The sequence below is a fragment of the Acyrthosiphon pisum genome, chromosome X (genome assembly GCF_005508785.2).
Source record: "Acyrthosiphon pisum isolate AL4f chromosome X, pea_aphid_22Mar2018_4r6ur, whole genome shotgun sequence".
Taxonomy (NCBI): Eukaryota; Metazoa; Arthropoda; class Insecta; order Hemiptera; family Aphididae; genus Acyrthosiphon; species Acyrthosiphon pisum.
The window spans coordinates 61,678,052-61,694,649 of record NC_042493.1 but is presented as its reverse complement, the minus strand read 5'-3'; the positions used below and the strand labels follow the sequence as shown (position 1 = coordinate 61,694,649).

Here is a 16,598-nt window from a genome sequence, read left to right as displayed (position 1 = left end):
GTAGCCACTTACCATTATACACATATTTGTGTGTGCCAGTGTGATAAAGTGATACCGATATCAATTTATCAATTTCAAATTAAAGAACACAATATTATAATATTATTTATGATTATCAGTGAATAGCTGCGGTGCATGCTCAATTAAAGATTGGCAAACTGAAGGCCATCTGGTCATAGTATTAATTAGGCCTAGGCCAATTGTGGACAACAAAATTACAGGGTGTGCGAGTGCACACCCTGCCCCCCCCCCCCCCCAAATGGCGCCCCTTAATGTAACATAACCTATTATTATTATTGAGTGCTTATTTCGTGTGCACACTTTTTATTGCTATTTCGATTTAATGTCATAGTATTTTTTATGAAAGTTTTTCTATTGGTTGGACCGCATTATTATGACCGGTGAAATATAACATAAGATTAAACATTAATTTTTTTAAATAATAATTCTTATAGTCTTATGGAATTATAAATTATAATAGTTATAATAGTAATATTATCTCCAAGAGTTGTCGAAAAGATAAATATTCTGTTTTATCATAATCATATTATAATAAAGGGAATAAAACGCTGAGAAATTGATTTGTAGTACACGTTTTCATAATAAAATAAATGACATTATCAAATTATTTGATAGCTAATCCCAACTAGGGATGTAAAACTCCAGAACTAGTAGTCAATTAGTAATAAAATATTTTCAAAATATATTTTAGTCAAATAGGGTCTGACGTAAATGTTCTAGTTTTTTTTCTTAATCTATACCTATAGTTTTCACAAAAACTAAAAACCTCATACTAAATTGTATATTGTTACATTGTTGTTCGTATAAAATCATATTTAAATATTTAAATTCCCTATTTTTGTGAATTTACAAGTATATTAAACCTGATTTATCTAGAGTGAATCTACACGTAACATAGCTTGAGATTGGACTTCAAATATCAATATATATCAGGGCTTGCAGACGTTATAGTTGACAAAAAAAGATGAAATTTGTAAACGTAATCATATAATGGAACGCCATAATAGAAAATAATTAAAAACCGCAAAACCAAAACATAACGATTAACAAAATATATTGTAAAGGTATTATTAAACAAAAAATAACGCAAAACGAAATTATTTAAAATAAATTCCTTTAAAAGCTATATTGGTTTCGTAGAAATATTTATTTCATGCATACGGACATTAGAATTGATTATATTATATTATTCCGTATCTGGGCCATTACCTGCCTGCATTAGTTATTATTAATTAATAATTTAACGCAAAACTTGCATGACGTTTAATTCTAAATAATGATACACGCAAAAACGTTTTAAATTGTAAATAACATAAAACGGAATTTTTTTTAAATGCAAGCCCTGTTAAAAAGCGTTAAAATTATTTTAAAAATCAAACGTAGGTCCCTACTTAATATTAAACTAAAAAATGTTTGTTAATGATATTCAAAAATTATATTTAAATTGAAAAAAAATTCAAATAGATCATTTTTATCAAAATAATAATCATATTATTATAATTGCTATTATATTATACAAAACGATTTTAAAGTTAACAAAAATTGGAATTAAAGTTACTACGCAATAATAGTCAAGTGGTCTATAATATTTTTGATCACAAGGTAATAGATAATAATAGTTGTTTGTTGAAATGTAATACCAATATAGAATGATTTATAACAAATCTGGCTAGAAAATCAAAATTAAAAATTATAACATAGCTAGCAATATTATAAAATCGTAAAAATGTAAAAGTGGTATTTAAAATTGAAACTAAAATTGAAAAAAAGAAAAACCAGAACACAATAATTATTAAATTATTGTTGAGCCACAATACGAATACCATAAAATTACAAAATAAATATATTATTTTTAAATTGAAATCAGAAAAACTAATGTCGACTCGCAAAATTGAAAAAGTCTATTTTGATGTCAAGCCCTGCATACACGTATATCTGAGAGTATTTTTTTTACTCTCCGATTGCTCTACTAATGCTCGGTATGTATAGGTATACTCGGAAAGTATGATATTTATATAATAATAAGATAAACGGATAATGATCAGGGGATTAAAATATTATTATACCCGTTCGATATCTGACTGGATACAGACATTAGACGGTAGTTTTGTTTAAAACGTAATATGGGATTTAGCGTTAAGATTGTAAATTAATAGCGATTTTTCAAGGTGTTTATAACTATTAAATGTTCGCATGAATTTATACTATATGGTCCTAATTGACAAATAATTTAATTACAGTTTTAACAACGATTTAATACTTTAATCGTCGGAAGCGTTCCTAATGTATAAATAAACATATAAAAGAAATTACATTTCGTGTCATAAATAATTGTGTTTTGCAAGCAAAAAATATATCTCTTCGCATAAAATTTGATGTATGCTTTTGTCATTGTCATCCTTGGCACTTTTATATTTGTTGAGACTATAGAAATGTTCTGAAAGAATGTAATTTACGCTATAGTCTTTCAGTATTTTTAATAGTGATAGGTTGACAAGAAAACACATTGTAAGTAATGGAATAATATATTATATTAGTATTACGAGTTATATCGATAAACTTACACTACCTTTGATAATATCAAAAATAAACGTTAGGAAGCGATCACAATAATATATGTTATTTTAATATCGAAACTGTATTGTTTTTATTTTAACATAGGTATTATAAACGCGTTATGGTTTTAAGCACAGTTACCTTGTTTATATGAATTATATAAATACATAATAATTTATTCTATACACCCCCTTGTTGTTTATGTTCAATAATATAATTTATATTTTATTGTAAATAGTATTAGATTAGAATTTGTTTTTATGTAGTTTTATTTTTTTTTTTTATTATTTAATAAATAATATAACTTTGAGTTTATACTTAATACAATATATATGAATATTTTACTGATTTACAAATAACATTTATAAGTAGATATAGAAAACAACATATTTTAAAATTTTAATAACATTATACTAAGGTATTAAGCGTATTTTACAAGATTAGATTTCATTCCGTTCACCTTAAAAATAATAATTTAATGTAATTACGGCGTTCAATGCGCATGGTCTTGATTAAAACGCATAGTCTTTTGAAACTTTTATTACAAGCACTTCGAAAAATGTACTTGGCTTAACTAAATATACGAACTCGAGGCAGAATCGATTTCAGAGGAAAAACAGTAATAATATGATTACATTTAACATTAATTCAAGGGGTTTCAAAGAACAAACAATTAGCGTTATAGTTTATATAAAAATTAAATTGTTTTAATGAAAATTAATATTTTCCATTTCAAGCTCTAGCTACCAGGATAATTAAGTGACCAATTTGAAAATGATTAGTCAATAATTTGTGGATTTTATATAATATTATTTTAATTTTAACATTAGGTGATTATTTGAAAATTTACAATGTTCGAGTTTGTGAAAAGAAACGATGTTTTTAATTATAGATGTTTGGCAAACTATCATCACCCGAGCTGATAATATATACGTTTGTCGCATTGATATTGGCTTTGTGGTTTCACTGGAGATGGAAGCATCGATATTTTTTGGATTTAGCTGAAAAACTTCCCGGACCTCCGTCTTATCCACTAATCGGAACCACTTCCATGTTCACTCACACGTACGACGGTTAGGACCACTAAAATACGATAGCCATAATAACGATAATAATAACAAATAACAATCATCATCATCGTCATCGATCGCTTTTGGCTCGTATGATTATTTAGGCGATTTCGATTTTCGAGTAGAAGGAAAATTCACATCGCATGAAAACGCGGTGTTAAAGGCGTACCTAGGTAATACTATTTTTGAATTTTTTTTTCTTCAGAGACGATAGCAAAACTCAAAGAGAACGCCGAACAGTACAATTACGAGCCAGTGGGAACTTGGATAGGTCCAATCCATTACGTTAGTGTCGTCAAACCGGAGGATATACAAGTATGTCATTATTTTATTTTCCGATAAAAACAGTTGAAAGCGTTATGTGTTTACAATTAATTATATTATTACAACACTGTCATCCGGATGAATGTCGTGGTTGAATGGGTTTTGTTATTTTGTGTTAAATGATTACTTCACAAAAAACGATATTCGAAAATATTGACATCGTAACGCGCGCTTATAATAATACAATTTTAATATTTGTTTGCATTAAAGTACAAAATATAAATACCTAACTACTACATAAATGCACGTACATTTTGGGCGTTGAGTTTAATATTATGATTAACTACAAAATAGTATGGACTGTAATAAATGGAAAATTAATGTTTTTTGATCCACCTTTTAAGATTTATTTGTTGATTTCATAATCGTATGAGTTCGACTTTACAACTAAAGATTTCAATCGCTGCGGTATCCGTTAATGAAATGTTAAGTTAATCAATAAACTGTAAAAATATAAGAAACGAAAATTCAAAATAAGATATTATCTTCACCTTAATTTCGGTACACGATTACGTACAAATACACAATTATAGCTACTATCCATAGGTAGTTTAACGCGTACTTTAACATTACCTACCAATAGTTTTACTAATTATAATACCCTATAATTAATACTCTTTTCTACGCCCATTATAAATTCTAATTATATTCAAATTCCTCTCAAGACAATCTTGAAAGTTGTTACCTAGTCAAATAATTTGTTTATTTGTCTTGTTCAGCTTTTAAATTTTGGTTTATTTAGGTACCTATTCTACCATAAATTTTTTTATATTGTAAGAAAACACTATTTAGAGTAGTATAAGTGTGACCCGTTGGGACCTAAAGTTTACGCCACTGAATGAGAGCTATGTATTTTTGGTAGATTTTGAACTAAGCAAATTGGATTTATGATAAATAAATAATTTGTTTTTCAATTTTTCATTCGCTTTTATTACCGACACTGTGGACCTCAAATAATAAAACAAATATGTGTTGAGCCATATTGAACTTCTTCTTCATTTTTCAGTATGTACTCGTGTACTAGTGATAAATACGTATTATATTAGGTAAATACTTACATATTTACATAGTTTTATTTCGAGAAAAAAATTGTTGTTTATTTAATGCAACGCATTACAGGAAGAGCATCAATCCGCGTTCAAGAAAGAGCATCACCCGTAATACCCAACATTTTATGTTTTATATATGTTAACTCTTCTCATCATCATTAAAATGTTAAATCATATTATTTTGGTACCCGATTATCTTATAATATTATAAATGGGTTTTGTTTATTATTGTTGTATCATTCTTATCATATGTGTGAAGAATTTCATCAAATAGAAATATTATTATGTTTTTTTTTAAATTTAAAAATAAATATTTTACCAAATCGTGCAGGAAAATAAATTTTAGTTACCACTAGTATTATATCACAATACTGACTTTGGTTATGTAAGTATTCTTATTTAGTGTCAGTTTTGGGAAGGTTTTTCAATTTCAATACGTCAGACTAGGTCAATTTTGTCGTAGTGTAACTCGTGTAACGTAAAATGTACAACCAAATATTATACTATAAAATTAAGTGTTTCCAAAAATTTTTGACACTTAGGGAGCTTTACTTTGTAGAGACATTACAAAAATCAGTAACTGACGACATTGTGAAACGTAGTATACATTCATCACCCTGTGGGGGTTGGTGTTTGTTGTTTTATTTTACTAATACCTAATGTTTGTTCTTCGAAATCGGACGAAATTTTGTCAATGAGAGCTTTCATAGCATTATTTGATAGTGGGATTTGTGGGATTTTCTTCTAAGCTTCTCTGCCTAAAACTTCTTCCTCAGATTTTAGTAAATAAGGCCAAGCAATAACTTTTTACCAATAGTGTGCAGTGGTTGTTTTTAATTTTGTGACTAATTTCTAAATTTTAAATAACATCATAGACAACTGAACTTTTCCATATACTGCGATTCACGAACCAAATTCACTTAAATTAGGATGGTCAGTTTTTAACTACGCTTTTAAATTTGGAGGGCTGAAGTCCTAACTTTTTTTGAAGAAAAATTAGATCTAGGGATTTTACACAGTTATAATAACCTTACTAAATATTTTTGATTTTGCTTATATTAAGCATAATACATAAGTATCTATATATATTTTTATAATAATTGTATAGCGAAATTAAAGTTGACAAGTGTAAGTATTATACACATTTAATTGAAAACTTTAAGTGAGCTTCAAACAATTTTGTGGAGGCTTTTGTCCTCCAAACCCTCACCACCAATGTTTCACCAATTTGGGTTGTCCAATAAATCGTAAACTGTGTTAATACCTACTATAATCATAACACATCATAAAATTCAAACAAATATAAAACAGATAAACACTAGTTCACTTTAATAACTGTTAGGTAGTAACTTTTTACTGCAGTTCTCTAAATATTGCTCCATATAATATTTAAAATCATGATTTCATTGCTCAAATCATGATAAAAACTAAGTGTCCATTGCATACTTGTGACTCGTGGTTATTCGTATATATTTTTACGATTACCGAGTTACGATTGTAATTAACTCACACATTGACTTTAAGTTCTTCATCAAAATTGATAATAATATAATATGAGTATTATTACTAATGAGTAACTATGTGACACATAAAAAAATATTCATTATGATGTACATTAGATTATGACCAACGCAATGCACTAAATTATTGATTATCGATAAAATAATTAGTGGACACTATTCAACACCCAAAAATTACACAACCTAAATATTCATACACTTTTTTACACTTTCCTATATTGCATGCATTACATTTTTACCTACATAATATAATAATAATATTTTTTTTCAATTTTTTTCCCAGTCTAGTTTTTCAAATGTTGTTCTTTATTATATTTTTTATAAATGTTCCGTAATATTTTATTTACAAATAGTAAACAAGGACGATAACTGAACAGTTAAAACTCATTGTATGGATTGATTTATTATCTATAAGTACTAGATCTATTAGTATAAGGTATGATGCAACGAAATTGTATTTTTTCAATAACGTTTAATTATTATAATGTGGCTCTCGACAAGCTGGAAGAAAATATAGCCCGTGCGCGTAGACATGTCGCCGACTCCAGTGTTTGATGACGGACTTTGTAATTTAATCTTGTACTCTGGTCATTCGGACATCCCGGTTCGAATTACTAGCATATTGCGTGGTCGAGAGAAAATAAATGTAGGTTAAGAAATGGTGTGTGTTAGTTAATTACTTCATTTTATAACAGTTTAAACTGATATTCAAAATCTGTATCCAATATCGGTTTCAAGTCCTGCATTATTATTATATTATTATAATGACAAGGGATTAAAACCAAAAATATATTTCCCGATTTCGATTTCGGTTCCGGATATCGGTATTTATTTTTTCTGATTTCGTTTTTGATTTTGAATACTGGTTTTGAATTTTCCGATTTTGATATCGGGTTTGATTACCGATATTGGTTTTTTTCGATTTTAACTGGTATTCAAAATCGGTAGCAAATATCGGTTTCAAGCCTTGCATTTTTGTATGGATTTTTATTTGAGAGGGAGGGGGGCTAAAAACTTACTTTAATATTAGAGTGGCTAAGAATTTTATGATTCTTTTGTTTTTGTTATTATTTAGAACGTCTTGGACGATGCTTTCTTAACTGGAAATAAGTTTCAATAAAACACAAATCTTAAATCATAATAAAAGGGTACTCATCAGTGTTTTGTAGGTATTCTTTTACATTTTTAACCAATTTCCTTTAATTAAAAGATAAATTGCAACTGTTTTTTTCGTTTATGATCCATGGAATAAAAAAAATGTACTAAACATATATTAAAAAATATTCAATTGACAAAATATATGTATATTTTTATTAACTTTTTAGAACGATATAATTATTCAATTAGTAATGTTGTATTTCATTATTTATCATAAAAATTGATTTCATAAAATTAGTTATAAAATGTATCATTTATCTTCGTAGGTATTTTATGATTATTATGTACAGTTTTACCATACGTTTTTATATTAGTAACTACCAATTGAAATGTGTCTGAGTTTGTTACTAGTGCAGGGTTGTAAATGTTTATTTTGATGTTCGGCTGTATTTGTATTGCTTCTCATACTGAGTTTTTTTTTATTTTAGTATAAATAGTATTCTTTTTTTATTGATCTCAAACAATATGTACATGATTTATTTACAATATATGAATTTTAGATTATCCATCTCCATTAAACTAGACATATGAAGAGGATAGAGAGTTACAGCATTTTTATAATAGTAGTTATAGTACTATGATTAAATACTTATTTATAAGTAATGACGTAAGTGAATACCTACTTAACTTATATTTTAACTATAAATGATACATGGAAACAGAGAAAAACAATTATACATTGATACTAACATAATATAATATAAAACGATTGTTGATTAGTTCTTCGGTGAGTTACACAATTTCCACCTATTTATTATTCTATTTTTATGATTTTTGTGTCCATATTTTATTGTATAATTATTTATGTTATTATACATCATAATCCAATGAATAAAATATAATAGGCCCAAGGTAGGTAGTCTATAAAGTGTATTTGTTACGTAGGTATAACAATGTTGTTGTTATATTTATAATATATTACAATAATATTTTGTCGTTTCTTATAAGAAAGAAAGTTAAACACAATAATATGATGTAGGTATATTCGCAGTATGAATTATTATGATGAATGTTTTAGCTCATCTATAATATATTATACTTAGATCACGATAATGGACCGTTATTCGAAACGTGAGGAGAATATTATTATTATTATTATAATATTATACTCGCAGATAATGCGACGGAAATGATGAACAAAGTCGCAATAATATTATTATACCTAATAGTTATGAATTACTTATGATACAGACTAATAATATTATAATAATTAACATTGACAATTATTTATACGTAATCTTCTAGGTATTTAGTTTATATAATAATAATAATAATAATGACAATCATTAATCGTGTTAACAATGATTTTAGATCGTATTAAATAATTCCCGAGCACTGGAAAAAGGTCAACTGTACTCGTTCCTGAAAAGTTTGCTGGGCGAAGGCTTGTTAACTGCTTCAGGTATTTACATTAGTTTTAATTTTCATATTTCAATATATTACATTTAAGTGTTAAGCATAATATACGACTGTGATAATAATAGAACCCTCATCGTTAAACGTTTGAACAATAATAGACAAAATAATATTGGGAGCTATGTGTTTGAGTCGTGTAGGTAGTTCAAGTTTACGGAAAGCACGTCCGTCAAAACGGAACTTATTGTGCGATGAACATCAAGCATGTTAATAATAATAATGGTTCTATATTGAACAAAAGAAAAGTTAAAATGAGGTTTGTAGATTTTGAATAAAATTTAACTTGGCGTGTCAACAATAATAATATAATACAAAATCGTGGATATCATTTATTATGTCGAAATCGGCACCTATTGAACATTTTAACTACACGTGATGCATAGGGTCCGAGTGATGTTCAGGTAACACCTCAAAATATATGAGTGGGCGGGTATTGATAGAAGAAAAATAGCACATTTTATAGGTCGGTATAACAATATTATGAGGAGGTAAGTCACCTAAAATGATTTGATGAGCAATGCCAATTTTTTAATGATACACGCCACTGACGATATGATGAGTTAGTGTTATCAAATCTTGGCGTAAACGTGTTAAATATAGTAAAATGATAAGAGTTAAGTTATTTTTAACCAAGTTATACAACGGATTACCGTGTTTTAAAAGTAGGTAACTTTTATAATTTGATGAGTTAATTTTTTTTTATCATATTTATAGTAACCAATCGGTTGATTAATTTTATAGTTACGTTAAGTTAATTTTTTTCTCAAAGCAACCCTCATTTAAAAATATATATACATTATTGTTTTGCACAATTTATTGATTTTATAGAAAAACAAAAAATAATGATTTGAAATAGGTTTTTAATTTTTTATTATATTATATTATTATGAATTGCACATTTCTACATATTTAATTCCAGACTATCTGTTGAGATAGATAGATAGAATTCTGGATTTAATTATAGGGATGAAATAACGTTTATGAATAACTTAAAACACATTAAAAATAAACAAATAACCTAACTTTAAATAGATTTCTATATAAAACTACATAAATGATTTCATACATCAATTAAAAATCTCTCAACAATCATACATCGAAGTTAGCGCCATGATTTCTTAAAAATTAACAGTTAAATAACGTTTTAAAACTTTAGTTAGTAGGGTGCTATCCTTGGAAGAACTCCATTTCCGTTATTTTTTCTGTAAATTTCTAATATTTTTCTTATAAATTTTACCTATTTTCGATGGGTTATCATTTTTATAATATACTTAATTTTTCGTTAATACTTTTATCAAATTTGCTTATAGAATTCTCTGGCACGGATTGTAAATGTTTGGTCAACAATAATAAAAAAAATCTACTTGATAATTAATTAAGTTGTGATACTTTTTTTTTGTTTAACTTGTAACTTTTACTAATTAAAAAAAAAGAATAAGAAAAGTAATTTTTTCTTTAAACTTAAGTTAAGAAAAAATTAGTTTACTTGCCCAGTTTTGGACTATTTTTTCGTATATACAATGACGTATCGTTAATGAGTTTGCCTGTATTTTCTTCCTTTAAATTGTTCACAAATTTCATAATCATATATTAATGTATTGACAACAAAACAGTGTGTGATACGAAGCGCAGAAAAACATAACGATAATAACGCTTATAATTTATTATTATTGTACCGATCGTTTTCAGTGGACAGATGGCGAAAGCACCGTCGCATCATATCGTATGCGTTCAACGTAAAGTTTTTAGAACAGTTGTATCCGGTTTTCAATGAGAAAAACAAAATACTCGTAAAAAATCTCCGAAAAAATATAAACTCAACACAACCGTTCGACCTCTGGGATTATATTATATCGACTACATTCGATACCATATGCCGTGAGTATAAACACGCAGTCCTATTAATGAATCTTTCATATTATTGGTACCGTACACCTTAATAATAATAATAATACTAATGATAATATATAAAGGGTATATTATTATTAAGGTAAAACCCCTTCCTATCTACTTACCTCTTACCTACCCCCTACCTTCTACACCTATTTTCCCTCTACCTCTTACCCTCACGATATTATATTATGTCTGCGACGAGTTGTTGTTATACTGATCATTTTTTTTTTTACTATTATTATTATTATTATTATTATTGTCGTCGGCACAAAATGAAATAAAAAGTATATGACTCTACAATAGATTTTACTTCGTTTTATTTTTGTCACAGAAACTGCAATGGATTACCGTATAAACGAAAAACATAATAAAACCGAATTTTTAGACCTCATGACAACGTAAGTGTGATAAATGTAGGGCCGTAACGACGAGCCAATTATTGTACGAGCACTGTAATGTTTCAGGATCGCAAACCAACTCGTGAAGACCGTCAACAGACCATACCTGTACCCGAGTTTGTTCTTTTCGATCTACAGGTCCATGAGCGGTCTTGGAGAAAAATTGGAATTAATCAACAAACTCCCGTTGCAAGTAATTGATGACGAATAATATTAAACTATTATATATTTTTATGTCAAAATATTTACGTCAATTATTAATTGGACGACTATGAGTTTGTTCTAAATTATTTAGTTAATTCCCAGATTCTCTATCAGGCAGTCTTTTAAAAGAGAGTTTTTAAAAGTACTCGAGTACAGATATGGATACTTATTTTGAAAAGGATTTAAATTACGTATTTGAATAGGTACTCAGTAAAAAAAGTATTTGAGTGCAAGTAAAAATATTTTCATATTTTTTACGAACAATTTGTTTTATCTTATAAATCAACTGAATGCCTGAACCGATTTTCATGTTTTACGCTAAATGTATAGATATAATTATACGCCCAATGATACTATGTAACTATATAATACTCATATAATATTTTTTAGTCAAAGTATAAGAACTTTCAGTTAAGTATATTTCACAGTAAAAAAAATACCTAATATTAATAAATCCTCAATTGTTTTTTTATTTCATGTGATTAAAATTAAAATTAATATATAAAATAAGCTAATGAGTAGGTATTTGAAATTTGGTTCTATTTGATTTTAAATACAGATATCTTGAGAAAGTATTTAATATGCTTTGTCCAAGTACTTTTTCTAAAACTATTTAAAACACGTATTTGAGTACTTAAAACGTATTAGAATACTTTTACTCAAGTACTTTACAAGACAGTCTACAGGTAACATACAGTTAGGTACATAAGAATTGGTTCTGATGATAATACATTTAGGTACACAAATATGTTAAATTTATTTTCTAAATTATTATGTTACTATATGATTTAACCAACAACAGTTTTCTTCCCATTTTACACAGACGCAATACTATCTAGAATACCTATATATGGTTTAAGTGTTGCTGGTAAGAATATATATAATATATATCATATTATATACTATGTACGTATAAATAATATCAATAATATTGAATCATAAATAGTTGATAACAATAAATAACATTTAAAATAATTAACGTGGTACCTATCTATAAATATATACCTACCATACCACCTATATTTTTGACTACTTAATTGTAAGTTCGAAATTTGGCAGCCATTCAATATTCTATTATCATCACCAATAAACTTTTCATTTTCAGCAATTTTTTTTTATGTTTATATATATTTTTTAATATTATGAAGTAACGAATTAAAATAGTGTTGTATATAAATAGTGATAGGTAAGTGATAACTGATAAGTAAGTAATTTTTATCGGGAACAAATTCGTGCACTTTATTTTGCTAGGGAACCAATTCCGTATTACCCGATAATGTAAACGTACTTAGGTACGAGGTACCTGTAAAATACGTGTAATGATTATACTATTATATATTATGTTACGGGCAAGGTGAGGTAGTTGGGCATTATGCAGTGTGCACAGTGCCCGGAAATTGTGTACAATGCCCAATTTTAGTGGTTAAAGTGAAAATAAAACACTTTGCTCGGACATTGTGTACAATGACCGAACCTTGAAGGGCAATGTATGCTATCATGTTTAAAACAATACAATTAAATGAACTTAATACAATATAATAATAAATATTATATTAATTAATTAATTATTATTTATTAGATGCATATTAATATACATAGTATTACCAATAGGTAATTAAAATTTGTTTTTTTTTAGTTTAATAATATTAAAAAGTAGTTATATTTATTTATTTGAGCACGGGTTGCTACTGTGGCACTTAGAGTTACACAGTATACCTGCTGCTTAACATTTGCATTTTTTTTGGTTTTACACTTCTGCGTACAACCACATCTATTATATCCTTGACCACCTAAGTTGGAAATGCGTCGAGCTACCTCTCTTAAGGAAATTATGTTTTCAGGTACTTCTTCGGCCGTAATAAAAGACTCATCGCATAACTTAAATTGGTTACGACTATACATTTGGTTTATTTTTCCTTCCTTGGTCCCAATATCGTACAAATTGTCTTTTTATAAAGTATAAATTTATATTTATACTAATGACCCTCCGTGTCCAATATTTAAATGAATTTAATTAATAATTTAAAATATTTCTTCATTATAAACTTAATATTTAATTGAATTAGAAGTAGGCAATATTGGCACCACCAATTTTTCAACTTCGCCTACCATCATAACATCATATTTTTTAAAGCTTTATATTCTGTACCTGTTTTAGCCGTGGTTTTTGTTTTTAGTACTGGAGTATTGCTCAAATAATTTTAGACAAATACCCACATCATAACCAAAACTTTACAAATTATGACAGAGTAATAACAAAGATAGGTGGTCGATTAGATAACTAAAGGAGTGTTTTCACCCAGAGTCTGATCGATCAGTGATATGAGACGTGCACCTATCACACACCTGCCACACACACACACACACACATACACACATACACTCATACGTGCCATCTGTTATTTTTCTATCATATTTATATTTTATCTTTGTATTGTTAATAATTGTTATATTTTGTCTTTGTGAGTTAGGTATATAATATCTTAATTACGAGACGACGCGGTATCGTCCTTAGGCCGTCTCCGCGGTACCAACATATATTATACAGTGAATTTTTACATTGACCAAAAGTATGTCGGGCAATCCAAATTTCCCAGACATTGTTATAGAATGAACGGTCATAGAAAACAATTATTACTAACTGATTACTTTACCCGAAACTGATGGGCACTGTGCACAATGCCCGGCTATTGTTGCACAATGCCCGACTACCCCACTTTGACCGTAACATATATATTATACACATTGAACTTTATGTCGGCCGTACTGTCTGTTGTAGTTGATCGACGAAAAGAAAATCGACTTCCGTTCGAAAATAGTCGAGTCTGATTCGTATCCCGAGGAGTTCACGAATGAAAAAAGTATACATAAATAAAATGATAAGAGAGAAATATTCACCATGGACGTAAGGTTTAATTATATGCAATTTAATCGTTTTGTTTTTTAGAAAACAAATTCAAAACGTTTATTGACACACTGTTGGAGGCCAGTGAAAACGATCCCGATTTTACGAACGCAGATATCCGGGATGAAGTCATAACGATGATGTTTGCGGTAATAATAATAATAATAATAATAATAATAATAAAGTAACAACTGATGATCTATAATCTATATCAATGGTTCTCAAATGACAAATTGTGGTACGCGCGTACCACTGGTGGTGCGCAGAAGGCTATATGTGGTGGTACACGGAAGGCCGTGTAGTGGTACGGACATTTTAATAGATTGATATTTTTAATAATGTTTGTAACAAATCTAATATTTATTATGTTTTTATTTTTTTTTTTTTTTATTAAACCAGTGGCAATAATGGCCATTGGGTTTAATAAAATACTACTTAAAAACTAGATATAATACGTTGAAAAGAGTTATGCGTTATGAATTTGATTGATGTGTGTTGTCTGAAATCTGCATAATAATTATTTTGATACATTCTTATTGTTAAATATGTATTGGAAATTTTAAAAATTTTATTTTTACTCGTAAGTGGTACATGACCGAACGTACCGCAAAAAAAAAATGTTTGAGAATCTTTGATTTAGATTACATAATATTTTACGATGACTGTATTTAAAATGATTAACCGTTTAACGTATTATTATGTGTGTTTAAAGGGCAGTGACACAAACGCTACCACCGAATGTTTCTGCCTCCTGTTGTTGGCCATCCATCAAGACATTCAGGTAGGTACAACCAGTGGGTTACCTTGGTATACAACTGGGGACAAATTCCAAAAACAAGGGACCTTTTGAATTTAACGGTATCGGTTTCTGTACTGGTTCTCCAAAAATAAAATTAGTGTTTCGGTTCGGTTCTGGTTTTTTGATAAAAAAAAATAAAATAAAGGTATCCGTTTCAAATAATTTCTCTACCAGTTCCAGATAATTTAGGTACTTAACGGAAAGTACCTATCCAGAATGCAGGTTTAATTAATAGTATGGGAAATATTAGAAAACTCATGCATAGTTTATACACAAAACAGTAATACCATTAAATTATGATACTTAAAATAATTTTCTTTTTGAACCTAAAGGAACCTATTTAATTTAAAAATTCCGTTTTTAAGTTCAGTTCCAGGCTCTGAACTAACAATAAAATTTATTCACCTAGATAGAAACCATTATTTTATTGTTTGTTTTTACACAAGTCTCGAAATTCATTTTGTGGCTTAGAAACAAACCGTTGGTACCCGATATCGTTAAATGATATTAAGTACACATGAGTTCATACAAAGAAGTGCAATATAATATAACTTGTTTCATGTTTGAAAAAAATAATGTGATGATAACTCTGTAATCATAATTCATGAATAATATTATAGGGTTGGGTATTTTGTAACATAGATAATGCGATTAATTAAGAATATATTACATATAATTATAACAGGAAAAACATGAATAATCTATTTTTAGCTTAGTTGTATGGGTAAATGTAAATTAAATGTGTTACATTTTCCTTTATATTATAACATTTAAAGATTTCTGCTGTTGGCATATTAGGGGGGGGGGGGTTAAAATGATAAATTTTCGCACTGCCAAGGCACAATTTAAGGGAGAAAATGCTCCCTACTTGCCTTCACAATTTCGCCACTGCGTACAACAATAACGATACCCAGTAATAATTTTTTAAGACTTTTAAGAAGACATCAGGCACGCCCGCAGAGATGTAGCTCACTAGGTGCAAAATATTTTTAGTGTCAATATAAGCTGTGGAAGGCTTCGCCCCCCACACCCCCCTAACAATAATTATATGATATATATTCTTTATCATCAATGATGGGTATAACAAAATATATTTAAAACATAACTCATGTCTCATTTTATTTATTACTTCTAATCAAAATGTATATTCTTGTTTACATTATATATTAATGCATTATTAATCATTGAAAAGCAATGCCAACCGCCTAGAACTCAATCCAAACTTTTCAATAACACCTTCTTATTGATGTTCAAAAAATTCCTTATTTTCGTACGTTTATCGATG

The 16,598-nt window shown here is 28.1% G+C and overlaps 1 protein-coding gene across 1 annotated transcript in view; it reads left to right on the top strand.

The window, feature by feature from the left end:
- The first annotated feature begins 2,363 nt into the window (after positions 1 to 2,363).
- LOC100165004 (cytochrome P450 4C1-like) overlaps positions 2,364 to 16,598 on the top strand; it is an 18,071-nt gene continuing 3,836 nt past the window's right edge. Inside the window, exons 1-10 of the mRNA XM_016800410.2 lie at positions 2,364 to 2,529; positions 3,470 to 3,650; positions 3,853 to 3,962; positions 9,010 to 9,100; positions 10,804 to 10,992; positions 11,339 to 11,405; positions 11,472 to 11,598; positions 14,389 to 14,470; positions 14,557 to 14,663; positions 15,227 to 15,295. Coding sequence (XP_016655899.1) covers positions 3,470 to 3,650; positions 3,853 to 3,962; positions 9,010 to 9,100; positions 10,804 to 10,992; positions 11,339 to 11,405; positions 11,472 to 11,598; positions 14,389 to 14,470; positions 14,557 to 14,663; positions 15,227 to 15,295 — 1,023 coding nt within the window. The 5' untranslated portion in view covers positions 2,364 to 2,529. The remainder of the gene's footprint in view (positions 2,530 to 3,469; positions 3,651 to 3,852; positions 3,963 to 9,009; positions 9,101 to 10,803; positions 10,993 to 11,338; positions 11,406 to 11,471; positions 11,599 to 14,388; positions 14,471 to 14,556; positions 14,664 to 15,226; positions 15,296 to 16,598) is intronic.